Genomic DNA, 25,797 nt, shown 5'->3' on the forward strand with positions numbered 1-25,797 from the left:
ATCCATGATGCATTGCGACTTGGGTCAGCCTACGTCATCAAACGCGTCGCAAGTGGAACGGAACTTTTAAAACTGTACTTTTTTAAAGCAATCATTGTCGACGTTTAAACTTCGGAAACCACATCGCGAGTCTCAAGAAAGGATTCGAGAAAAGGAAAGCAAAGGAAAGGAAAACGACCACACAAGGCGGCAAAGTCCCCTACGATGAGTTAGCAAGATGCTACAAACAACTGCAACTAGCTCTCGTGCGCGCTTCCTTGTTTGACATATAGGTATATAGTTTGAATGTCAACTTTTTAGTTAAGTAATTACCGACAATGAGAGACTATGGTGCTCCTGAGAGAAGGGATGTGTCCTGGACTGGATGAAGATTTCCTAAGCCGTTTACAGGATGCTCATATAAAAACAGGTTGGTGTATGGCCCAGCTCATTGCAATGTGCTGTACAGTTCCTCTTAACGAAAAGCAGAATATTAAACAACAAATGTACCTCTGTTTGGTTGTTCCTATAGTGGAAGACTTGGTCTCGTCCGGCACGGAGGAGCTTGCGCAGAAATGTTCGGTGTCATATACGGTATGTATAGTTACATTTTTCATGACGTCGCAGGGTTAAAACATGACATGTGCATGCGTGTCTGTTTTCCCGTTTCCGGCCACTAAACAGGAGGGTTCACCGTGAGTTGGTTTCAGCACCTTGACATGTTTGGTGCTTAGAACAAGGGCATGAACGGATTGAGCCCTGTTGTCATTATGTTGTCCTTATCTCAGTGGTTGGACGCAGCGTTGCTATCATACACACAGAGTGGCAAAGTGAAGTATCAGTAAGCTTCACTTATGACAGTCGGGTCTGGGGTCTGGTACCAATTAACCGTGATAAATGAAGGACAACTGTATAACCTCAGTGAGCAGCTTGATGCCATGAACACATGCAAGCCCTTTCACTTTTTCATCATTTGCAGCGAGGAGAGAGCTCTTGAAATAAAAATCTCAGTCTGACCTCAAGGGCAGCAAAGAGTAAACTTCACCATTAAGAAAGAAACTTTTTCAGAAGTATACGATCACCCGTAATCAGGAAAGACCCAGAGGGGAGAAGCTATGAATACTGTATGTGTGGGTAGAAAAGGTCAAAGAAACAATGCCCCTAGAATCTATCCTAAAAATAAGTGAGGGATTTTTATTGGCCATTTGCACCTCCTGTGCTCATTGTCTCTGCACCCAGCAAACATTTGTACTCTTTCATTGTGCAAGCGTAAAAGCGTCACACATATCTTGTCCTGTCTTTAGTCATGTTTTCTATATTTCTCCATGTGTGACCTCCCAAACCTGACGTTTTATCAGGGGGGAGGGTTAAATAGTGCTTTCCCACACCGCCTGCAGCACCTTTGGGTCTATCCCAGTGACCCAATTGAGACTTTCTGACTGTGGTTCACTGGTCACGCATGCAAAAAACCTTCCGGTCACAGTAGTGCAGCCCATTTCATCAAAATTTAAGTCGTAACAAACATGTGCCGGTGCCTGACACTCTGAAAAACCTTCCTGTGAGGTTTTGGTAATGCCTGCACCAAGAATAGACCAGGTCAGAGCTAGCGATCTTTCAGGGCACGTTTGGTGTGCTGTTTTGTCACAAAATTGTCCCTGAGTCCAGCTGAAAACATGGACACGTTTCTGGTGCAACGCCACGGCCATCTCGGCGCACCATTTACCAAACTGGCTGCGCACAGTGGTGTGCTGGACCAAATTATCACTACAGGGGGTGCGCCCCCTTGCGCTGCGCCACGAAATTACATCCGTTTGAGTCTATCTCAAAACCTGGGCGCTTTGGTTCTGGAGCGGAATGAAGTGAGTGTGTGAACCCTCCTGTCAATCATTCAGTCTCTTGAGGTCGTGATGAGCTACAAACAAGCAAACGCAAATGGCTGATTCTCCTGACAGGGGTACCAGCAACAGTGCAGTTACTTGGAGCGTCATGACCCAGACTAGCCATAGCCATGTGAAAATACAGCATACTGCAAACACATTGCACAAGAGTGTTGAATACTTCCTGTGTGCCTGTTGTGTATAAAACACCATCTGATGCCAAAGATGCTTAAATAATAATCGTTTGCAAAACGGAGGAACTGACATTTCAGCTGTCGGGTCCTCATTGTGCACCATAAGCATTTTGCTGCATCCAAAACATGCACTTTGACCAAGCACTGACTAAACAATCCACCTCATTAAATGTAAACGGCGCGTTCCACACCCACTGGTGATAAAAGGGAGCCAAGGAAGTGTACTGTATATGCAATTGAGCTGACATTTAAATTGACGCACAATGTGAACTTATACTTCAGTCTATTTCCAGGGTATTTCTCCATTGCTTGTCAATATTCAGACAATAAAAAAGTAACACTGATTCAAAAGCAAGAATATTGTGATGGTGATTTTTATTGGAGTGTATTTTTTGCCATTATTATGCCATATATTATTAGATCCATGAAAAAATACACTCAAAATATTGTTGACATTTATCAGCAGTAATTTGTGGGCCAATTATCGTCCAGCAAAATGTGTTATGGTGACAGGTGTACTATCTCTAACCTAGCATATAACATACCAGAAAAGATGCATTTCTACATTCCATCACAGTTTCCCAAAGCTTCTTTTGCCTAACATGGATGGTAAAGGAAGTGAAATTGATTCCCATTTGATAGGCTGAAATCAGAGGATATTTACATTTTTAAAGCAAATATGATTAATAGTTATCGATGAATTGGAGCATCAATGAATCATTGATCATTTTTTAATTTGTCTTCTTTTGTTGGTCTGGAATTGACATGTCAAATCGGCAGGAAACCTGAATTGAACTACATATTTTATGAACTATATATTCTCTCTTGGCAACTTACTGCTAAGGAAGGGAAAGGGAAAGGGAAAGTTTCATTTGAAAATGACAAAACAACCTGAGTGTGAGTCCATGAACATGCCACTAATTGGTACCCAGCAGATTTGCCCAAGATGCTTGACTACTTCTCCACTTTTGGACTTTTAAGCAGGAGGTACTCTGTGATCAGAATGCAGATACAGTTGCCGCTTCATGGTGCGCTTCAGTGTCATGGCACATGTAGCACCATGCAATAAACAAGCATAGGTGCTACCTGTTAGCGACCCCAGCGCTAACCTTCTCCACTCTAATGAGCATGTACTGGAGCCAAGCAGCACACAGGCGCTGGGTCCCTGTAGCATTTATCCACTTATTAAATGCTTAAACCATGTTTCAGGGCACATGGAGAAAAAGTCAACCAAGCGATGGTGACAGTGGGTCCTACAAAAAGGTCAAATGTGGTCATTGTTGCCTTTCAGGCTCTGCTAGCCATCCGCAGAGTGCTGCTGGCACAGCATGCCGCCTTCCCGGTGTCAGGAGCCGATCTCTACGATGAACTGCTCAGCTCCACCTCCATCCTGTCCACCGGAAATCCCAAGTAAGGACCATAATTAGCATTATTGTCGATAAAAAGTTGGATATTTCAGCCTTTTATTGCGTTTTATCAATGAAATCACTGTCAATGTCATTTGGCTTTTTTGACAAGGAATTGCAAAATAAAAGTTTCATTTCAGCTAAAGCAAGTGTTTTAAGTGATACGGGAATCACCTCAGTGACGTTCTTGTGTGTCAAGCAATGTCGTATGGTGAAACCTCCGTTCACATCTTTTTCAGTTTACATTGAAAATTCACACCAAATTTTGCGTCTAGTTTCCGGTGTAACCCAGTTGCACCACAAGCCTTAAAAGTGTGAACACAAAACATGTTTTTTATAGTTATACATGCACACAACAATTCTAAATGCATATAAATGATGAGTGTAAGGCATAAGTGAACAGGGTTAAGGTCACTTCTGGACAGAATTAATGATGCTAACCAAGGTTCCACTATACTACCAAATTGATACAACTGTTGTCAGAATGTTCTTATCGTCATATGAGTTGTGCAAGTAGAGGAATATTATGCTTCAGATGATTTTGTCCCTATTGAAAGTGTAGGACACATTTAAATCAAGTCTTTTTTTTTTGAGCAGATTCCACAGCACGGCCCTCCGATCAATCAAAGCGGTGTCATGTCAGCGTGTGTCAAATTGAATTTGCATGGAGCCATGCCGCGAGTAGAATATTCATCAGAGCGTTTCCACTGGATGTGTGCGTGCGCCATCATCCCCAGTGCAACAGTGGAGCCCCTAAAGAGTCCTCTTTGTCCCTTTAAAGCGGTGTCTGATATATCAACAGCATTAACGCCAGCTCAAACAAACACCACTGGCAACTAAATCTTTAAGGTTTTTTTTTATGTTGTATTACTGAATGAACCCCCCGTCCGTCCGTCCCGTCACAACCACTTTTACCTCCAGCAGAGCCGTGTTTACTCCACAGCGTCCCGCATAAAGGTGTCCATGTTGTGCTGAGTTAAATTGCCATTAATGGTTTATTGTTTTAGTCTTTTAAGTCACAGTTTGTTCAACCACAGCTTAAATTGGTCTGCGCTGTGGACCCAAGGGGGTGTAGCTTGGCTGCCCTCTAGTGGAAAAAAACACGAACAGCCGGTTTTGTAAATAAAAAGCCTGTTTCGAGCATGATGTGTACACTCACAGGTCACTCTGTTAGGTACACCTCCAGTGAGATCCAGGTAATGCTCACTTTTGATTGACATATTTAATGTTTAAAGCTTGTAGTTTGCACTGTATCACGCTGAGATATGTTTCTAATCATTTTTATTACCATGTGTAGGCAGAATTAGCATCAAAAGATGTTGTGATTTGAAACGATGCCAGTATAGTATCATGGTTAAAAAAGCACAGCAGAAATATTTGAAGCAGACAAAAAGGATTTGTATCAGCATATGAGACGATGTAACACCGGTGACAAAACGATACAATGATTCCCTTTTATTACAGTTGTTTCAGCTATGTAAAGTCAATATTACAAAATATGTACCCTAAAGCAAAAAACTGCTATTGCGATTTTTGCCCCCCAAACTCACCTGTGCCCCAGGACTTCTACCTGGAGTTTGTAAACAATATCATCATATATTTGATAATGCAACAAAAATCCATATTTGTGAAAATAAACGTAGAAGTAGCACTGCACGCTGTCGCCTGTACATTGTTGTTTCACAGCAGAATGCTGTTCTTCATCCGTACACGTAGACACTGGAATGCTGCAAATGTATTACTCGTTTCAGCCCATATTGTTTTGAGAAGCCAAACTCTTTACTTAGTCATGTAAGAAATGATTAGACCTTCTTAATATTAATGCCTGGTACAGCTAAAGGTACCATACCTTGGTCAGATAAAAGAATGACAACAAAAATGGCTCATAGGATTAAAATGTTTTGCCAGTACAATGCTATAGTTACTCATGTAAGAACTTAAGAGATTTTGGTTATCAAGAAAACCATGGAAGTTGCTAGACATGAGCTATTTTTATCATAATAGCTGTCCAAAGAAATAAAGTGGGGGTTAAGTCACCGTTGATGCACTACAATGCTGATGGCGATGTTGTACGACTTTGTCAATAACATCCGGACTATCCCTTGAAGTGCTTTGATTTTCCAAAAGAAGCCATCTAAAATGACCAATATGGAATGTCACGTTAATACACCCTGGCTGTCTCCTGTTATTTCCCGACTGCATTAAAGGGGTCCTAGCCTGCTCATTTCTGAGCCTTTTAAAATGATAGTAGATGCTAGTGGGCACTGCAGTAAAATGGCCGTAAAATACCCCATAAATCTTGTAAGTCTGCATTGTTCTCCTCTTGGCCCACATACTCTGATTCAGCAGCCTCCTCAATGACTCTGTTGCGATTGGCCAGGGTTGTGCTAATGCCTATCAGCAAACAGGAAAGCAGATTCGGATGTTGGATACGATTGGATGAATATTGGAGAATCTGCCGTGGAACTGTGCTTGGCAAGAGCAGAGGAGCAGTGACCGTGAAGTAGGTCACTGGAGCGGCATAAAAATGAAAGCGAGGAAGTTAAAAACAGAGTAACCTCATGATCTGATGTACATACAGACTTCTGTCTCTACAGATGGACTTATGTACAGACGCTTCCAAATGTAGCGCTCGTCCACACAGCTTCCTGTCCACTTTGGAGGGTGTTTGTGGGCGCTCTGGTAAATTGTCAAACATGTCCTCCTTCTTTTTCCAAGGACAAGCCCCTCCTTCTCCTCCTCCTCTGCCGCCGCCTGACTTCTCCAAACGCTCTTGACAATTACGCTTCACGACAACAGCGTCCGATCAAGCGTCCACCACCAGCTGCGGGCCATGTTTAACCTTCATGCCGCACTGTTAGATATGTGGATGGGAAGAGGAGGGGGAGGAGAGCATCCATCACGCTTGCACGCATGCAAAACATGATGAGAACTCCACAAAGTGTCTCCACGTGCATGTTAAGCCAAAAATGCTCACGGGAAGAACAGATGGCAGCGCGCCAAAACACAACGCCTCCACTACTGCACTTTTAATCACATCACATGGCTCCTTCAAAATAAAGCCACACAGCCATTAAGCATGCACTAATACTATGGTGTAATAACTGTTTAATAATAATATATTATTACGATATTAGCAGTGTCCTTTCCTGTGTCCAAACTGCTACTTTTTTGTCATGCATTGAAGCCTGTGGCTTATACAAGTGAGTCATTACTCATCATGGAGGGGAGCATGTGATGCAACTCTCAGGTTGAAGAATGATCTTTTTCTCGGGTCTGCCGGTGGATCTTGGCAAAGTGGAGGTTGTCGGGAGGTCCACTGTCGCCGCCGGGTTTCAGGTGGCTGGACTGCTCCATGCTGGGGGGGACAGCATGGGTTCAGGGGTGACACTGGGAGTAACAGTGAAAGAAGGGGGGAGACCGGCGGCGTGTATGCCCAGGGAATTGTGGGGCTCTTTGGTTCTGACACTTCAAGAGAATGACTTTAGTGGTTTTAGTTCCCAGGAGGGGGTGGGGGACAGCGATAAATGACTTTTCTGGTGGGCTACTGTTTAACCAGCCGTGTTATACACACGGTTCAGCACTGTTTGGAATAAAGCATTTATTTAAGTTGGAAGTCTTTGTGTGTACTAAATATCCCAAGGTATAAGTGGACACCTATGGCTTAGTGTGGCCCAAATACAGTACGTATGTAGAACGTATGTAGAGCTTTTTTTCTCTTTTAATGTAGTGGGTGCACGGCTGCACTCTGATCCAGTGTGGAAATGACAGTAATACCGTATGTTGTCAATGATTAATGTTAGTATGTAACAAATGGCTGCTGGTGTCTCCCACAGCTTGGATGCTTTGCTGGATTCAGGCGTGTACACAGGAGAGATAACAGAACTGGCAGGTGGATCAGGAAGTGGCAAGTCTCAGGTGAGCACCTCTTTCTGCACAATGTCTCATTGTTATAGCATTATTCTTTTAAATAGAAAAGGTTTTTTATATTACAACTGTATTTTTGCTAAAACATTTACTGGGTTGTTTTTTCTCATAGTGGCTTGAGTGTTATATATAATAATATATATAATTTGAACTATGATTGCAATATTACTTACTATTACAACCTTTTCTTGTAAAATGTATGACTTTAGTCTTAAGGAATGTTTTTCCAGTATAATCCCTTCTTGGAATATTGTGACTTAATACTGAAAAAATGTTTTCAGGTTAGGGCTTGTTTCCTTTTTTCTTGTGAAATAATAACTGGTGTTCATTCTTGTAGTATTCCTCCAATGTGGTAGTATTTAGTAGTTGGCGCCATGAAGGGAAGGAATAAACATGTCTGACCTGTCACATGATGGCAGGTGTGTTTTGGCCTGGCGGTGCACATCGCGCACCACCTGAGACAAAACGTCATCTATGTGGACACCACGGGGGGGCTGTCGGCCACCCGCCTTCAGGAAATGCTGCAGAGCGAGACGAGCAGCGCCGAGGGGCAGGTAGAAAAGGCAAAACGAGGCGTTGTGAGAAGAAGGTGGAACAAGTGTGTCATTGTCATTGTTTGGGGTGTCAGATGGAAGCCCTGCAGAGGATTTGCATCCATCGCGTGTTTGATGTCTTCTCCCTGCTTGGCTGTCTGCACCGTCTCCGCAGTGGAGGACTTCAGCAGGTTGTCTTTACGTGTACTTAGAACTTACGAGACGCCCGGTTATTTCCTATTTTTTATGGGATTTTGTCACATTTGTTGTGTCAGGAGTGTGTTGGCGGCGGCTCTGTCAAGGCGCTGATTGTGGACTCTGTGTCGGCCGTTATCGCTCCTCTGCTGGGAGGCAAACATCATGAAGGTGAGAGCATGTAAATTGAAATGAACATCACAGCTGGTGCAGAAGTTGGCCAAGTACGTCAGCTTTTTACACGTCAACACGGCGTGGAAAGTCAACTCATTTCCCCTCCAAAGTTTGCTGGAATAGCGCAGCAGCATTTTCCTCATTTTCCTCATTTTCCAACTGTCATGGCAGGTTCAGCTTTTTAACCCAAACAGAGTCATGCTTAGTTCTACGTATTCTTGGAGAATATTGTACTTCCTTTTCTCATATTACAATTTAATATGACATATTCTTCTAATGTTACTGCTTTATTCCTGTGAAATAGATGTCCTACATCTCGTACATAATATAATACATCTCTTCCTTTCGACTGCTGTTTGCATCCACACCAACTTCTGGACGCACAAATACTCAACTATGAGACATGGTACTAAGTTCTAAGGCAAAGTACTTCATGAAGTGACACTTCATTGTCAGTAGTATTCTTGTTAAATGACAGATGTGTTTTACAGATGTATTCATTGACGCATATTTACACTTTGTTTTGGGTTATTGTGCTGTCCCTTTTCAACTCTGAAATACAAGTCTTATTATGTGTAGGCCATAGGGGTGTTATTTAATCTCTAGAGGGCTCTAAAGCATATTTGGAGGTGGTTAATGCCCCAACTATGAAAATATTCCATCAGTAAAACTCATGGAAATGAAGGCGAGTATTTTGTTACGTGCAAGATTGTACGAAAACTGAAGCAACATTTGAGAAGTTTACATAACATAAACATACGACCACTGAGGTTGACTGTATTTACATTTTTCTCATTTATTAAAAAAAATCCCAGAATACAATAAAAGTCAATTTTTGTAACATTGGACATTTTTCCTATAATACTGAGATTTGATCTAAATTGTCTTTTTATCTTATATCGTATAAACATTTGGAGTCTTTTTGATAAACCCATGAAAGCTAGTCAGTGAATGTTTGTGTGCAGGCACTTTGATGATGAGTCAGCTGTCGATGGTCCTGAAGATGTTGGCTAAAGACTTCAACATGGCGGCTTTGGTGAGGATGCTTCCCGTCCGCCATCGTTGGCTAGCTTGGCTAGCGTGACAACCTCTGTGAGCAGGTGACCAATCACGTGTCAACGAGCGGCGTCGGCGAGCTGCAGCCGGGCCTGGGTGTCTCGTGGAGTCACGTCCCCAGAACCAGAGTCCTGCTGGAGAGACCTCCGGCCGCCACCGTCAGCAGACCCGGGCTGCGCTCCGCCACCCTCATCAAGTCTTCCAGGCGGGTAGGTCGTCGTCCTTTTGGTGGCTCTTTCGTGGACGTCGGTGCTCGTTTCAAGAAGAGAACTTGCTTTTGGATGCTGAAAGAATAACACTTGACTTCATCATTCGCTACTCTGCATTTCTTTCTATAGCTTAGAACCTTTCAGAATATCACAAGCTATATTGTATTCGTTTTGGGGAATGACATCTTTATATTGATACTTTATTCTCTCAGTATTACAGCTTTGTTTTCCTCATAATATTCTGATCAATATTCCTTATTATATAAAATATTCATTAAATATATGAAAACATAAAAAATATAAATATGAAAACAACTGTTATGAATAATAATGAGGGGAAATGTATTTTATTAAGAAAAAAACATGAAAATGTTTTACAGCTTTCATTTTCCAAGATAAAAAAAACAAGTTCTAATATGAGATTTGTTTTTCATATTATGCCCTTTTTTTCCTTCTATCAAGCTTATATAAGCTTGTTTATAATATATGCTTCAAACACTTGTACTATGCACATTTGACCTGTATTTCTCATTTGTGAATGAGAAGTATTTTCTGCAAAAAACACTTTTGGTACAAAGAAAATCTCAATAATGTATTTGGCCAAAAATATATATGAAGATGTGTGCTGTATTCTGAGTCTTGTGAATATTATGTGTATAATTGTATGAGTATATGTATAAAATGAGGCTGATGTTGATGCTTGAAACGTGTTTTTATTTCCTAAATGTATCTTTCATATCATCAGCCGTGTTTCATCCACACCAACTTTGATCTTCAGTGGTGGAGTCGCTCCAAGCGCACATCATCAGGAAAGAGGAAGCTGGACCACACGGATCCCTGACAGGGACCACCTCACTGGGTAAGTCTTCAACCCCACCTGCATCATCTAATGCAACTTCCATGAACGAGTCATTATCGCGTTACCTTTGACAGCCCAAATTTATTCTTTCAGTCCCAAAAAACTTTTGGCTGGGTGTCCATATTCTATGAAGAATGTGACAAGAATGAATTCACTGTCAATCAAAATTGAGCATGAGAACGATGTGGTGTACCTAATAATGTGTCCAGTCAGAGGTTTATTCTTGCTGGTGTCTGTGATGCGATCGAGACACTGGTGCCTCGACATCCCATTTACTTGAAAAAGCAGACTGAAAGTTCATTGTGTTCATGATTTGTTAAAAACAGCTCCATTATACCCCTTAACCTTTGTCTCTTCTTTAATCAGTTCATAGGTCACCATGGCGACAATCAATCAGGGGTGTGGCATCATCCAGTGATGATGAACACAAAGATGGAAAAAGGGGTGGGGGGGCTAGCAGGGGGCCAACACGCGCCTCTTGCGGATGCACTCCCAGATCCACCCCGCCGACACCTTCTGCGCCCGGCTGTCAGCCTCAGGCTCGGCCAGTGTGTGCGTGGCTGAAGCGGCGTCGTAGTCGGCCACCAGGTCGCCGTCGTACGCCACAAAGTAACGCCGCAGCTTGTCGAAGTCGTCTGCGCCGGCAGGCAGGAAAAGTTTCACCCCACTGAAAATGTCCAACAGCGTCTGGGAGACAGAAGTGTCAATCAGGTATAGAAACTGTATGTAGTACATACGTATAGTATATGGTATATAGTATATATACATATATTTTACAGCTAAGCCATGTTGAAAGGCCATTCCTATGGTGAAGGTAACTTATTTTAAAAACATTCATTATGGATTGTGATGGATGCACGTGCAAAACTTTGGGAATAAATCTGTGATGAGTTCAAAGTCAGCATGTAAATGGCTAAAGTAAGATGGCTGTTCACTGCTTGGTGACTGACCTTGTGGCTGTTGGCTTCCAGCATCTGAGGCGGTGCTGCCTTGGTCTTGGCGTGTCCGTTGCTGTGGACACTTTCACTCTTCCTCCCCTGCAGGAAAGTCCGTTAGGCGGGGCTCTACTTGATTAACGTTCCATAAACACAAGGCCTTCTTACCTTCTTGGCGACGGGGGTGCTTGGTTCAGACTTGACCACTTTCCGTTTGGCAGGGGTGCTGCTACCTAAGGAGACAGGCAACATCTATTAATAGTATTCCGATGGAGATTGGCACATATTCAGGATGTTCTTTGGAATATTAGTTAGGAGTCTCACAAGTCCATCCACTCTACATTTTCCAGCATGAAGATGCACTGGCATGACAAAAATAGGCATTTCAGCATCGACATGGTTTACGCTGGGAATCGTGGAACATCAAGGAATTCCATACTGCATTTCAAGAAAAAGCCAGATCTTAATGAGAGAAACACAAGAGATACAGCTACCGTATCACAACGCTAAATACTTGAAATCATTCTAGTCACATCTCTAAAAGAGCCTGTAGTTCTGGTTCATATGTCCGTTGTGCATTGTCAGTGGTTCCAGACCACATTTCCATAATATAGGATTTAATATTGATAGATGTCATATTTTCGTAGTTAGAACACGGAAAACCTTTTTAGAGTTCCAACTCTTATTAGAGCCCTGAAGACACAAACACCCCATAGTCACTTTGACAATCCTATTCTTTGTTTACCACATTGGACGCACTGCAGGGACTTGAGACAGCCGCTCGCTAGCATGCTAGGAGCTAATGAGTTAGCCTCAAATGTATTTCTTCTAAACTTAAGAAGCCAAAAACTTACCACTTCCACATGGCATGGGAGGAGAGCCCCCCCCCATCATGTCAGACATGCCATGGCTGACTTCATGTTAGGTAAAGTCGGAATGTGTTGTCTCGTGATGAGAATCCAACGTATCATTTGGATTTCAGTATGTTGAACTAACGGTCATCGTTTATTAAAAAAAAGCACTTTTTATTTGCTACATTAGAATCATAAAACTTATTTTTACATGTTTATAAAATGTCACCTGTACCTTTTTAAATAAAGATTTTTTAAATGATTTGTTTTAAGTGTTTGTTTTACTCACTAGTCTTCTTGGGCGGGGCGGGCGAGTTTCCACCGCTGTCCCCGCCCGAGGAACCCTTGTCCTCGCCAGACGGTCCCGCCGTCACTTTGAAGTCGCAGTTCTCCTTGGAGATGCGATAGAGCTCCTGATGGGGCGAGAATAAGGAAGACGTGATCATCACGTGTTCAACGCAGTCAAGCTAAAGAGTTGTACTTTGAGCTGGTGCAGGTTGGTGGCGCTCTTCCAGTCCTTGTCGTCACGGATGCGGGTCATGCGGGGGAAGCGGATGGAGATGCCATCGGCCGTGTGCATCTCCGACTTGGAGAACTCGGCGCCTGTGATCTCCCACACTGGCGCTTGCTGCCGCATGACACACATCAAGTCGTGAATGTACGACTCCCGTTTTAGCATCACTTTAGCATTAAACACAGGAAGCGTATTTGCACCTTCTAGTGGGGATGGTGGGTCAATGTCAAATCTTTTATGGAAGATTTAAAAAAACAAAAAACATTTGGTTTCTGCTCACCTCAGGATTGCGGATGAGAAAATCGGGGTAGTAGTTTTTGACGATTTTCAGCCAGCTGGGGATTTTACTGGGTTCCTGGAAACCAAGAGCGCCAAAATAAGAGTGAAGACGTTTGCATTCCAGGCCAGCGTCGCTTCTGTCCGACCTTGCTGATCTTGATGACGTCCAGCTCTTTCTGGAGGCGAGCCAACATGGCATCGTCGTAGCCCCCCGAGCACTTGGTGACGGTGCACCATTTTTTAGAGTCCGGGTCGAAGCAGCCCATGAGGAAGCTGGACATGATTCCCCCTGGTGGCGGCGGTGAGAGATGCATGTTTTAGCACTTTTTTCCAGCTGGGCCACATGGTGAAAATGTAAAACAACCATTTTTTATGTTGTTTATGTTGTGGCATCGTTGTTTTGACATTTTGGCCAAATATCGTATGTGCTACATTTGTGTCAAAGTAAAAGTTATGTAAAAAGAGAACTGATATTTTGCTGAAAAGTACCGATGGTCTACTGCTACTGGTTACAAAAGAAGGGAAAAATGTAGAAACTTGTAGAAAGTGAACTTTTTTTTAGAGATGAGAGTCCAATATATTTTATCTACCATGCCCAACACAATATTCCACGTGTCAATATCAAAATACCGCGCTTGAATTGTTAAATGAATTAGTTAAATGTGACAATACATGTACATACTGTAAACACAATTGTGCTGCCAATCACATGGCACAACAATCAAGTCAAGTCGATGTTGGCAAATGTTTTAACAAATGTAAAAGCTGACGTTAATACAAGGAAAAGTCATTCGAAATGGAAAGAAATATGAATAGTGTATCTGCAGCTTGTGTGAGCTGACTTTTTGCCATAAGGGACAAATGAGTGGGGATATAACCTGAGCTCACTTTAATACTTTGTGTCGTTGGCTATGATGTGGTACCTAATGATGTGGATTTGGGCGAGCGTGCTCGCGCAATAAAAGTATAATTAATACGCTTCCCAGCCAGCTCGGCAGGATGATAAAGTGCTCGGCGAGCCAACTTCCTGGGAGTATAAACGCGCCACTAAAGCTGTCACAGGCAAAATGACGTAAGGTTTTATGGCGTGAAAATGACTCTGCAGAATTTGCGCTAATGAAGAAGATATGGCGGTCCAGTGGTTAGCGCACAGACCTCACAGCTAGGAGACCAGGGTTCAATTCCCACCCTCGGCCATCTCTGTGTGGAGTTTGCATGTTCTCCCCGTGCATGCGTGGGTTTTCTCCAGGTACTCCGGTTTCCTCCCACATTCCAAAAACATGCTAGGTTAATTGGTATGAATGTGAGTGTGAATGGTTGTTTGTCTATATGTGCCCTGTGATTGGCTGGCGACCAGTCCAGGGTGTACCCCGCCTCTCGCCCGAGGAAAGCTGGGATAGGCTCCAGCACCCCCCGCGACCCTCGTGAGGAAAAAGCGGTAGAAAATGAATGAATGAATGAATGAATGAAGAAGATATGGTTTGGCTTCTCACACACACAAACGCACCGTTGGAGCCTTTCCCGTAGAAGGCCCCCAGAACCACCAGGTCGGCCGTGTCGGCCATGGCGCCCTCGTTCAAATAGTCCTTCTTGACCTTCAGCCAGTGGCGCTTGCCTGGTTCATAAGAGCCCTGACGGACACACACACACACACACACACTTCATCATCATCGCCATGGCAACGCACACACTTAAAAGTCCACACTGACCTTTACATCTTTAAGCACAAGGCCTTCAAGACCTTCTCTGATGACTCGAGTGATCATGTCAGCCAGGTCTCCTGCACGCTAAACACACACACACACACGTAAGTCAAGTCCAAGGTTTTACGTATAGAAAGTGCAATGTGCGTACAGTGACGTGCTTCATCTCAGAGAAGAGGATGCGGTTGGGCACCACAACCATGTTGTCGTGCAGGAACTTCCTGCGCTCACACAACGGCCTGCACACAACAAAACAGCATCATATAGTATGGACAACACCGCACACGACATGCTGACAAGCATTTTATTCATACTCATCGATGTGTGACTTTTTCGTCCTTTTTCATATTTTTCATTTGATTACACATTAGTATTACCTTTATATCAAATTATTAGAATTACTTATATATTCTATAACATTTCATTTCAAAATGGTGACTTAAAAGAAAAAAAATTGACAAAAAATTCCACATTTGAATAAATGACAAAATATAAAGACATTTGAAATTACATTTAGCCTATTTCCAAAAGGCGTTAAATGGTTTTGTTTTTTTTGACCAAAATGGAGGTTTTTGCATGAATAGCTGCCATGTTAGTAACTGTGTAAGCATGGAACTACAGAGTCAACCGCTGACGACATCATAGACGGGCGATGGACCTGACATCCACTTCCTGGGCAACTTAGTGGTTGGAGCTAGACTTGGGGCAAGGGACGGGGGTTTCCAGCCAAAGAGTGTTTGTAGTTATGTTTTAAATAAATACATAAATAAGGGAGTGCCTGCTTTGGTGTTTTTCTGCATAACATAATAAAATAATGATTTCATTATTTCATTACCGCAAACGAGCCACGCAGACATGTCTTTATACTCCAAACAGCAGGGGGCAGTGCATTAAAAACAGGCGTCTACCAGCATAGTTTAGCATGCTAGTGTGGTTGCGTGTGCGACTCAGGTTGGATGAGTATATCTCCACCATTTTAATGTAAGGAGCGTATTACCTGATGACGTAAAGGTTCTGAGTAAAAAAGACTAGCCAAGACTTCCCTAGCAGGGAAAACGCGAGAATGCTTAAAATGGCTGAAATTGGGAAAATACTCTTTGAAGAATGATTATGAATGTCCTGGTAGTACATAGTCACAAGCATGTCAATAAAACCTGGTTGGAGGTTTTTGGAGATGTTTTAATTGCGGTCTTTATGCATTGCATAGGTGTATGTCGTGCACTACTGAGCTGTGGCATTTTATCTGTTTTTATATCTTTAAAATGCTCAGAAAAGACATACAGGTAAGGATCGTGGTGACGCATTATTCCAAAAACCTTTCCTTAAATGTACATAAAACAGCTTTTATTTTAATAAGCAACAATGTATTCCTATTTCATTTCTAAAATAAGGATTTTTCTTTTCCTGGTCAATCCTTGTCTTCAAAAGGTGCCACTAATATGTTTTATGAGTGTATTACCTCTCCATGAGGCTGGTGCCATTGAAGTAGATGCAGTCAAAAACAAAGAGGCACACGTTGGCGTCTTGAAAGGCGGCTTTCTGAAGGGCACACGGGACACCGGGTATCATCGCTGTGACATTTGGGCAAACTCAAAGGAGCACATTTGGCACATTCAGTGACGCTTTTACCTTGTGCACGCCCAACGTCCCAAAGGGGAGGGGCTTACTGGTGTTGGTGTCAATGAGCAGCACCTCTGCGTCCAAAATCATACTGTGGCCACCGGGAAAGGCCTGAGGGATGTATTCCTTGAAGTGGGCCACCTGGAGCGCGTGGTGGGAACATGAAGGGAATATATTGGTGCCTTGCTGCTATGGGGATTTTATGTCCTGCAGCACCCTCTCGTGGAGACAAAGTGTAGCCTGCAGTGTTTATGTCTGCATGCTGAGAGAACAAATGTTGATACATCCTGCTGAGAAATGACTCAATCTCCTGCCGTGCCAATCACTGGAGGCCACTAAATCACACAAGAGCGTCTCACACTGATGTGTGTGTGTGTGTGTGCGTGCGTGTGTGTATACTGACTTTGTGTGGCAACACGGGCTTGAGGCTGCGGCTGAAGTAGCTGAAGTTGTCGCCGTTCTTGTGGACCTGGACACGCTCGCCGTCGTACTTGATCTCCGAGTACATGCCGTTGGGGCATTTTTTCATAGCATACTCGATGGACTTGCACGCCTCCGCCTGAGGATTGCAACATTTCAAAAAAGCCATAAAGTCACAAAAGCACATTTAGCTGCCAGTGTGCGGCCAGGGTTATTGCGCCGCCGTTTCTTTTATTCCTTTCCAGCATTATTGGAAATCTATGTCTCATCAAGTCATTTTTGCACTTTGTAAAAGGCGGAAGGTTCGCCTGGAGGCAAACGTGAATGATGTTTGTGTTTTAAAAGTAATGTGCTGCTCAATGAGAGTGTGTTTTAAATGCTTTCCTGGCCCTCAGGCTACGTTAGAGCCCAACAAGCGGCAACAATGCTGTTGGCCTAGCATAGGTCAGTGTTTCCAAAAGTGGGGTACGTGTACCACAGGTACGTCAATTGCCATAGGGGGTGCGTGAATAAAAAATAAAAAACAATTAGCGCCTAACACAAAATTCCAAGTGCGCCTGAACTGCTGCAGATATGCTTGATCATGATTGGTCAACTTTCCCCTTCAATTTGCTATGAAATGATGCAGGATGCAGAGTCATCCTGAGTGGACAAAAAAGTGGAGCTCAAATGAAGTCAATTGAAATGAAATGGATTGAAAGGGAAGGATGCCAACCTCAGAGGGGAATTAACGATATGTCGGATGATACCTCTATTAGTGCTCATGGCAAATGTTATCCTAATGTCACTGTCCAGTATGCAGGCATTCATTTCAGACACACTGGTTGACTTTTTGGCTATAAAAGGTACAGAATCAATTTGAAGTTATCGTTTCAGATTGTATCGTTTTTAATGAACCAGTAACAACACATGATCAGTAGGATAGAACTAACCCGTCTCGTGATGGTCCAAAGCCAGCTCACGTTCCCTATTCCCAGAATCGGCAACCGGGAATCGTTACAACCCTACTATATATCATCACTAGGCGGCCATGCTGTCATGTTTTGTGGCAACCTTTTTGTCAGATTAAAAAGGTGCTTTGTTGCAGTTGATTGATGCGTTGGGGTGTGTGTATCAAATATTGACTAACTGGCTGAGTACTCATGCAAGGAGTACTGTACAAGGAGTACAAATGGGCAAAAATTGGCCAAATGAATATTTTCTATCAAAATAAAAAAGGGAGCAAATGTTCTCAGCTGAAATCTAGATCTCTTCCAGATAATTCCATCAGAGAATGACATGGACTGCAATGCTGCCACCGGGTTCTCAATATATGGTGAGAGCATCTCATCTCATCTCATCTCATCTGAATGAGTTACACCGTGAAACAACGGTGCTTTCATAGCCGATTTGAAGATGAAACATCAGGACCATGAGTCAGACCAGGTACACGAGTTTAGCCCAAGTTACCATGGTGATATAGCTCCTTTAAACAGGCAAGCCCAGCTTTCCACTCCACACACCTCGACAACCCACTAACTCGCTTCACAGTTTTGGCTAGTGGGACTCACCAACATGGGCTGAACCGGGGTCATGAGCGACGCCTCTATGGTCAACAGTTTCCTGGGTCCCGACCCGTTGGACGCCTCCTCCTGGTTCCTCAGCACCCGCTCGATTACATCTCCCAGGTTACGGGAGGCCTTAAAGGCATCGTAGGCGTTTGGGTCCACGGCATCCAGGCTGACGTGGGAGGTGACCATAAAGGGTGACTTTATTTGTAGAGGTTAATACGTGAAAGGAGGCACTTACACATGTTTTGCTCCTGCGTTCATCTTGAGGTCATGCTTGATGAGACGTATGATGCATTTGAGGTCGTTGCCGGTGCATCTGTGATGACAAAGTGCTGTCATTAATGTGACGATGGTAGTGAAGCATGGTTATAGTCCTTATAGAGCCTGACACACTTCGGTGAATATGTAACTGCTACATTTGCTTTTTTTGTGTGTGCCCAAAAATCTGGCCCCTCTCCCTCTCGGCCAATGTATCAGATATCAGCTTTTATCAGCATCCAATATCGCTATCGGCCCCAAAAATCCCATATGGGTCAGGCTTTAGCCATATGCGAATGGCAGCTAATCAACATGTTCCAGGGTTATTACTTTTTGGTGATGTCCTCCAGCTCGCTTTGTTGCTCGTCCTCTTTGGTGAGCAGGGCGAGGCGGCTCAGTGACGCCTCCACTTCCTGGATGGTCAAGAGGCTCTTGGCTGACGGCGGGAATGCTTTGCTCTCCTCAAAGAACATCCGCACTGTCTCCGACACGTCACCCTTTAAGAATAACACCCCAGAAGGAATAAAGATCAAATATGCCAGAAGCAGAAAAATGGCCAAAACAATTCCAAAGACTATGTTGCTGTATATATGATATATCACGGGAAATCAAAGCAATTCACACCACGTCCGCTCATGGACAAACCAATGATTATTTTTAAAAAATGACAAATTAAATGCGTAAGTGCTCATCTCAGCATTCAAGCATCATTTCAAGAACAATAGCAACAGTGTGATCACTTATTTACTGTATATTTTCCCAATAATGCCACTGACACTACTACGACTGTACACTAATAAATGTCTTGGTATGGTAAATGGTCTTTCACTTGTATAGCGCTTTTCCACCTTACATTTACCTACTGATGACGCAGCATCAGGAGCAACTGGGGGTTTGCCATCTTGCCCGAGGATACTTCGACATGATCACATCAGGACGGAGGATTTTACCAACAACCTTCAGGTTGGGAGACAACCACCCTACCAGCTGAGCCAGGTCACCCCCCCCCCCCCCCCCCAATACTGTACTAATAAAATACCTAAACACACTATGATACAAACAGCATTCACACTTGATTTAAAATCAAGTATTTCAGATTTGATGGTGTTTTACAAAGTTGACAGACCTTCTCCAGGTCCCGCACCATGTCGTCCTGGTTGCATCTGAAGATACGACTGAAGAGTTTGACAATCTGCTTGTCGTTGAGGTTATACACACTTTTGATGACGCCGGGCAGCAGCAGTTTGACCGTCAGGTACAAATCTCCATGGAACTTATCTGCCATCGCACACAGCAAATAAAAAATGTCACTTCATGAAAAACACGTACTTGATGGTTTGAGCCATCCATACCTCCGCCTGTGCCCTTACGCAGGAATTTCTCGATAATCTGCGTCTTTACGTTGTAGCTGTTGTTCTCGGCCACCGTGGCGCACAGCTTCCGGAACTCTCTAAAGAGGCAGTCCTTGTGCTGGGGGTCGCAGAGCTGCGTGGCCAGGGCACTGCCTTGGCTGGCTTTGGCAGGCGGGGACAAGAAAGAGGAAGGGGAGGAAGTCGAGGAGGAGGATGACAGCCCGCCTGAAGTGCCCGCCTTCGCAGCTTGATAGGATACATGAGGGATTAACCTTTCAAGAATGAACTTTCAGGAGACAGAAGTGGTAGGCCTGTCACGGTAACAAATTATCGCCAATATTCAGTATTACCGCAACATTTTGAGACCATTGGTTCATTCATTTTAGACCCAACGGCTCAGTCAGCAATGACTGTCGGGATGAAGACTCTGCTGCCCGAGGTCATCCATTAGTACTTTGTTTTCACAGTTGAAAATCAATCGTCTGAGTTCATGCAATCACCGTATTTATTCTGTTTAAAACCAAAATAATCCCACATGGCTTTTGTTCTGTCATTCAAGTTGGAGTATGTGTAAGCTAACTGCAGCTAGGGTAGGAGTTAGCATAGGTAGTGGCCCACCTGTCATCCAGCCTGTGTGTCACAGAGAGACGAGCATGATTTTTTTTCATCATTCGATAATGGATTTATCGATTATCGTGACAGGCCAGGGAAATGGTCACTTCTTACCAGTGAAACCTGAGAACTTTCGCGGTGCGTTTACCGACGGGTCTGCCGCAGGAGGTGACTTGAGCGTGCCTGATGTGTTTAACTTGGCCTGCACCTTCTTCTTTGGACTGGAGTTGACTTTGGCCATCAAGTCTGCAACACATGCACAACCATGCAACTTGACCATGCTGCACATTAGGTGCAGTCTAAAGAGCTGTTTTTATGGCTTAACTTACTTTTACACTTGACTTCTACGGACATAAGTCAGGCATGAGACTGCTTAGCATTTGCATTTCAATGTGGTTAACTTATTTTTACACTTGTAGGAAACGTCATGTTTGACATAATAGTTGTGTGTTTTGTACCTGAGACATGCTTATTGATGAGTTCCTTGTCCTCATCCTGCAGCTCCTCCCAGCCTTCCAGGTCGGTGATGTCCTCAATCTTCTTGGTGGTGGCCCGGGCGCGCTCCAGCTTCTCAAACATGCACTTGACATGGTACCATTCCTTCATCTCACCCGCAGACTCGCTGAAAGGGTTGGGCACAATCTTGCCGATGCGCACGATGCCCTTGGCGATCTTGTCCTTGCACTTCTTGCATCCCGCTGTGCCACGCTTGGCGTACTCCACCAGGAAGCGCTGCTCCGACATGACGGGCAGGGAGAGGTGCCGACGTGAAAGAAGCAGGTGGTCGGTACAAGGGCCTCCGTGTCTGCACGAACGCAGCTGTGGCCAGATATGACAATGGACTGCCCGGGTGTTAGCAGATATGAGATATGCAGAGACTCTGAAGAGATGAGGGGTCAGAGGTCGTAGCCTGAGGGTCTGCTTCACTAATACGATGAGCGACCGCTGCATCAACAAGTCAGATTACAACCTAAAGAAAAATGCATGTATTAGTCGCAACAAAATACGGCAAAACTGGAGTAACATAGCAAATCTGCAACCCAGGAGTGGCCAGCCAACCAAAATGACCTCCAAGAGTGCTGCAACGACTGATTCAAGAGGTCACAAAAAAAACCCATAACAACATCCAACACTAAGGCGAGTCTAAATTTTCCCAGAAAACATCTTGATGATCCTCAAGACCTTTGGGAAAATACTCTGTGGTGTGACGAGGCAATAGTTGGACTTTTTGGAAGGTGTGTGTCCCATCACATCTGGTGTAAAAGTAATAACATAACCAATATATAATGCAGAATATGAACCAACTAGTATGTGTATCTGGTTCATCGCCAGCCTGTGTACAAACCTCTGGTACACAGGCAGCCAGCTGTGTCCCGCACAGTGAAGAGATGGTCTGATGAAGCCGACGAGGCTCTGAAGGACTGTTTCAACACAACAGTGTGGGAGGAACTCTGCCATCCTCATGGGGACAACATAAATAGTCTCACTGACTGTGTCACGGACTGGACAGGCCTGAAAACCATCTCTGGCCACAAGGGGTCCAACTCCCAGGCTGCTGGGGACCAGACGTGGGCAAAGGATCTGAATTTATTCTTCAACAGGTTCAATCTGCCCATCCCTCGGCCCAGCACCTCCTGCTGCAACCCACCCCCCACACCCCTCCCACCCCCATCGACACCTCGAGTGGACAGCCCCACCCCCACCTCCCCTCCTGCACACAGCCACCCCCCACTGCTCAGCTAATCAGCTAAACCTCCTCACCAACTTCCCCCCGCGTACAGCCCCCCTGCTCCAACCTGACCCTCACGGCATCCCAGGTGAGAAACCAGCACCAAAAGACCAAGGCGAGGAAGACAGCGGGACCAGACGGCATCAGCTCCAGGCTCCTGGACTCCTGCGCGGACGAGCTGTGCGGGATTGTCAAGCACATCTTCAACCTGAGCCTGAAGCTGGGGAGGATGCCACAGCTGTGGAAGACATCCTGAGTGGTTCCTGTCCCCAAGACGCTGCACCCCAAGAACATCAGCACTAACATCAAACCTGATGAAGACCCTGGACCGGCTGATCCTTGCCCATCTCTGCCCCCTGGTGGGTCCTTTGATGGACCCGCTTCAGTTTGCCTATCAACCTGGCACCGGGGTGGACAACGCCGTCATCTTCCTCCAGCACAGAGCGCTCTCTCACCTGGAGAAACCTGGGAGCACTGTGAGAATCATGTTCTTTGATTTCTCCAGTGCGTTCAACACCATCCAGCCAGCACTTCTGAGGGACAAGCTGGAGCACACAGGGGTGGACCTGCACCTCACATCGTAAATACTGGACTACCTCACCAACCGTCCACAGTATGTGAAGACACGGGACTGTGTGTCCGACACGGACCTGGATCCGTTCCTTTTCACCCTCAACACGGCAGACTTTTCATACAACACACGGACCTGCCACCTGCAGAAGTTCTCTGACGACTCTGCAATTGTTGGCCTCATCACAGATGGGGACGACTTGGAGTATAGAGGACTGACACAGGACTTTGTGGATTGGTGCCAGCGGAACTGCCTCCAGATCAACACGGGGAAAACCAGAGAACTGGTGGTGGATTATCCGCAGGCGCATCCACTCTCCTCCAACACCAGTGAACATTCAGGGAATGGACATTGAGATGGTGACATCTTACAAGTACCTGGGTGTTCACCTCAACAATAGACTGGACTGGACTCATCACACGGAAGCACTTTATAAGAAGGGTCTGAGCAGACTCTATCTGGAGGTGGTGTGAGAGAGGAGGATGTTGGCGAAGCTACCATCCATGTTGGAGAACGACTCCCACCCCCACCAGGACACTTTGACAGCACTAGGAGCTCCTTCAGCGATAGACTGCTTCACCCCAAGTGTGTGAAGGAGCGATATAGCAGGTCCTTTCTTCCTGCAGCTGTCAGGCTGTACAACCAGCACTGCCCCCAATAGACTACACCACTATGTACATCTGTGTAATACCTTGTTTTTTATATTCAGTATAGTTATTCCAGACTCCATACACTGTGCAATATCTGATCAAGCTCCACGTGCAATATTAAGGCTCCAAGTGCAACATATTAAGTTCTATGTGAAGTATTTCTATAATGCCTCATATGATTGGTAAACCAACTCACTAGCAAGATCTCAGTGTGATAGACTGGTCATATATTTCATCTCATTTCATATTATCTGCAAACTGTATTTGTATATAACTCTGGGTAAACTTGTTGATTTGTTAATACTTGGGTTGTTTATATTGTTTATTTTTTTATATTATGTATTTTGTACTGCTTAACTGTTTCTGTACTCTTGCTGCTGTACAATGCAGATTCCCCACTGAGGGACGAAAAAAGCCATATCTTATCTCTTACCTTCTGTGAGCTCGAACCATGTGCTTTCCAGCCATTTACAAAACACACAAAAAACAGCAAAGCACGCGGAAAAACGGAAAGTCCTACCACTACACTTTATAGATTCGTGTCTGTTGAAAAGAAAACACTTCAATAAAACCTACACACACACACACAGTTATGTCGTGTACTGTTAACCTATTATCGAGGGTCATATTTGAGCTGTGCAAAATAATGGCTATGACAAACTACACAAGTTGCGTGAGGTAAGATAGTAGCCATCTTTTTACGCCATAACGTGTGCTTGAATACACTATGGCAACTCAGGAGGGACACTAATTTCACCATTTGTTTGATGAACTGACAGTACGGGATTAAGAGCTTTAAAATTATTTTGAATAAATGTCATGTTTACAAAACATTTTGCACTTGAAATGAGTTAATTTGAACTACAGTCAAGCCATTTATTCCAAAGTCTGTTCATGTTTCTTTTGTTATGTAATAGTAGATAAGATATGTGGGTAGCTCAATGAGTAAGTCTACTGCGTGCTTTTGTTTCTCAACATCCGAGGTGGTAAAGTCATCTGAATAACGTGTGTGAAAGTGCATAAGTATTATTTTAACAAGCGAAACAATAAAAAACAGTTATGTTAGACGGCTGTAGGGAAGCTTGCTACTCGGCTAGCTATAGCATTGTTGTGTTGCCCCAAGTCTGCACACGCTCTGACTCACGTCGATATAAATCCAGATTGTCCAATATGCTACATATCAACACTTTTGGCGTGTAACTATTGTTTGTGAACAAGTTTGGTCACTATACCTTACAAATGCTTGGCAAAATGCTGTGAGGCTGCTTAAATCGTGGCTTCGTGTCATTGTTGTAGCAGCATTGGTAGCGTCAAGTCAGCTTTGATTGCAGTCGTGTTATGGTGACTTCCGGTTTGAAATCATCTAATTGTTTGATAGCAGCATGATCAGACTTCATCGCTGAATGACAATTATGTTATAAATCCATAATGATATATATTACACTAGTGAGATCGTGTGAAGCGTGACCTCATGTACACCACAAATAATTTATTGTGAAGTGTACACCATCTACTTCCTGTACAGCGACAGCAAAATGAGCACGTTTTGTTTAAATGACCTGCAGGGCCGTTTCTAGATTTGAGAGGGTCCTAACCAAGATGCTGTGTGAGGGGACCCTAGTTTGTCAATCTACATCAGGGGTGGGGCACAGAGCATGTGTCCAGTTATCAGTTCCATATGGGTTTTGAGAAGCAGAAAAGTTATTAGTGTTGGTATCGCTTTGAAAAGAAACATATTGTCCATTTCTATTCAAATATGTAAGATATTTTGAGCATAAATATAATAAATAAATAAATATAAAAATAAAACAAATATGCCACCCTCTGCCATCTTTGTGTGGAGTGCATGCGTGGGTTTTCTCCGGGTACTCCGGTTTCCTCCCACATTCCAAAAACATGCTAGGTTAATTGGCCACTCTAAATTGTCCATAGGTATGAATGTGAGTGTGAATGGTTGTTTGTCTATATGTGCTCTGGGATTGGCTGGCCACCAGTCCAGGGTGTACCCCGCCTCTCGCCCAAAGACAGCTGGGATAGGCTCCAGCACCCCCGCGACCCTCGTGAGGATAAGCAGTAGAAAATGAATGAATGAATATATATATATATATATATATACAAAATTGAGAGATAAGAGTGAGGAATACGCTAGATATGCTGACTTTTTGAGCCAAGCACCAGAAATAAAATGCAATATGAAAAAATAATTATTACTAATGTCACAGGAGTCCTTGCGTGAGTATTCAGCCTGTTAGTCTTCTTATATTACAATACTTGCTGGAGGCATCAATCAACTGGAAGAAAACAAAATGGTCACCAGTCAAAGGGGTTGCCACAAAACTTGTCA

General features: G+C 44.0%; 2 protein-coding genes across 4 annotated transcripts; one reads left to right on the forward strand and one right to left on the reverse strand.

The window, feature by feature from the left end:
- Positions 1–12,448, forward strand: rad51d (RAD51 paralog D). The gene is made up of 11 exons (XM_058087462.2): positions 1–409; positions 512–573; positions 3,342–3,460; positions 7,293–7,374; positions 7,803–7,937; positions 8,012–8,107; positions 8,192–8,282; positions 9,251–9,321; positions 9,386–9,550; positions 10,296–10,409; positions 10,776–12,448. Exons 1-10 carry the CDS (start codon positions 328–330, stop codon positions 10,389–10,391), a joined length of 999 nt encoding a protein of 332 aa, XP_057943445.2. The 5' UTR covers positions 1–327; the 3' UTR covers positions 10,392–10,409; positions 10,776–12,448.
- lig3 (ligase III, DNA, ATP-dependent) lies at positions 9,902–24,816 on the reverse strand. 3 transcript variants are annotated; one of them, XM_058087461.2, is made up of 21 exons: positions 24,686–24,816; positions 20,962–21,473; positions 20,618–20,749; positions 19,892–20,137; positions 19,666–19,817; positions 18,870–19,036; positions 18,520–18,597; positions 18,282–18,450; positions 16,715–16,870; positions 16,321–16,452; positions 16,151–16,230; positions 14,843–14,930; positions 14,698–14,775; positions 14,496–14,619; positions 13,135–13,277; positions 12,990–13,064; positions 12,677–12,823; positions 12,485–12,608; positions 11,513–11,577; positions 11,360–11,446; positions 9,902–11,096 (listed from the first exon to the last, which is right to left on the reverse strand). In XM_058087461.2, exons 2-21 carry the CDS (start codon positions 21,452–21,454, stop codon positions 10,863–10,865), a joined length of 2,970 nt encoding a protein of 989 aa, XP_057943444.2. In that variant the 5' UTR covers positions 21,455–21,473; positions 24,686–24,816; the 3' UTR covers positions 9,902–10,862. The 3 variants fall into 3 exon arrangements, 2 of the variants coding, with proteins under 2 accessions (XP_057943444.2, XP_078643726.1); XR_013625156.1 differs by lacking the exon at positions 9,902–11,096 and adding an exon at positions 11,669–11,782 and having other exon boundaries at positions 11,363–11,446; XM_078787600.1 differs by lacking the exons at positions 9,902–11,096; positions 11,360–11,446; positions 11,513–11,577 and adding an exon at positions 11,588–11,782.
- Positions 24,817–25,797: the final 981 nt, after the last annotated feature.

This window comes from Doryrhamphus excisus, linkage group LG21 (genome assembly GCF_037039965.1).
Source record: "Doryrhamphus excisus strain RoL-2023G ecotype Guam linkage group LG21, RoL_Dexc_Guam_v1.1, whole genome shotgun sequence".
In the NCBI taxonomy this organism is placed as follows: domain Eukaryota; kingdom Metazoa; phylum Chordata; class Actinopteri; order Syngnathiformes; family Syngnathidae; genus Doryrhamphus; species Doryrhamphus excisus.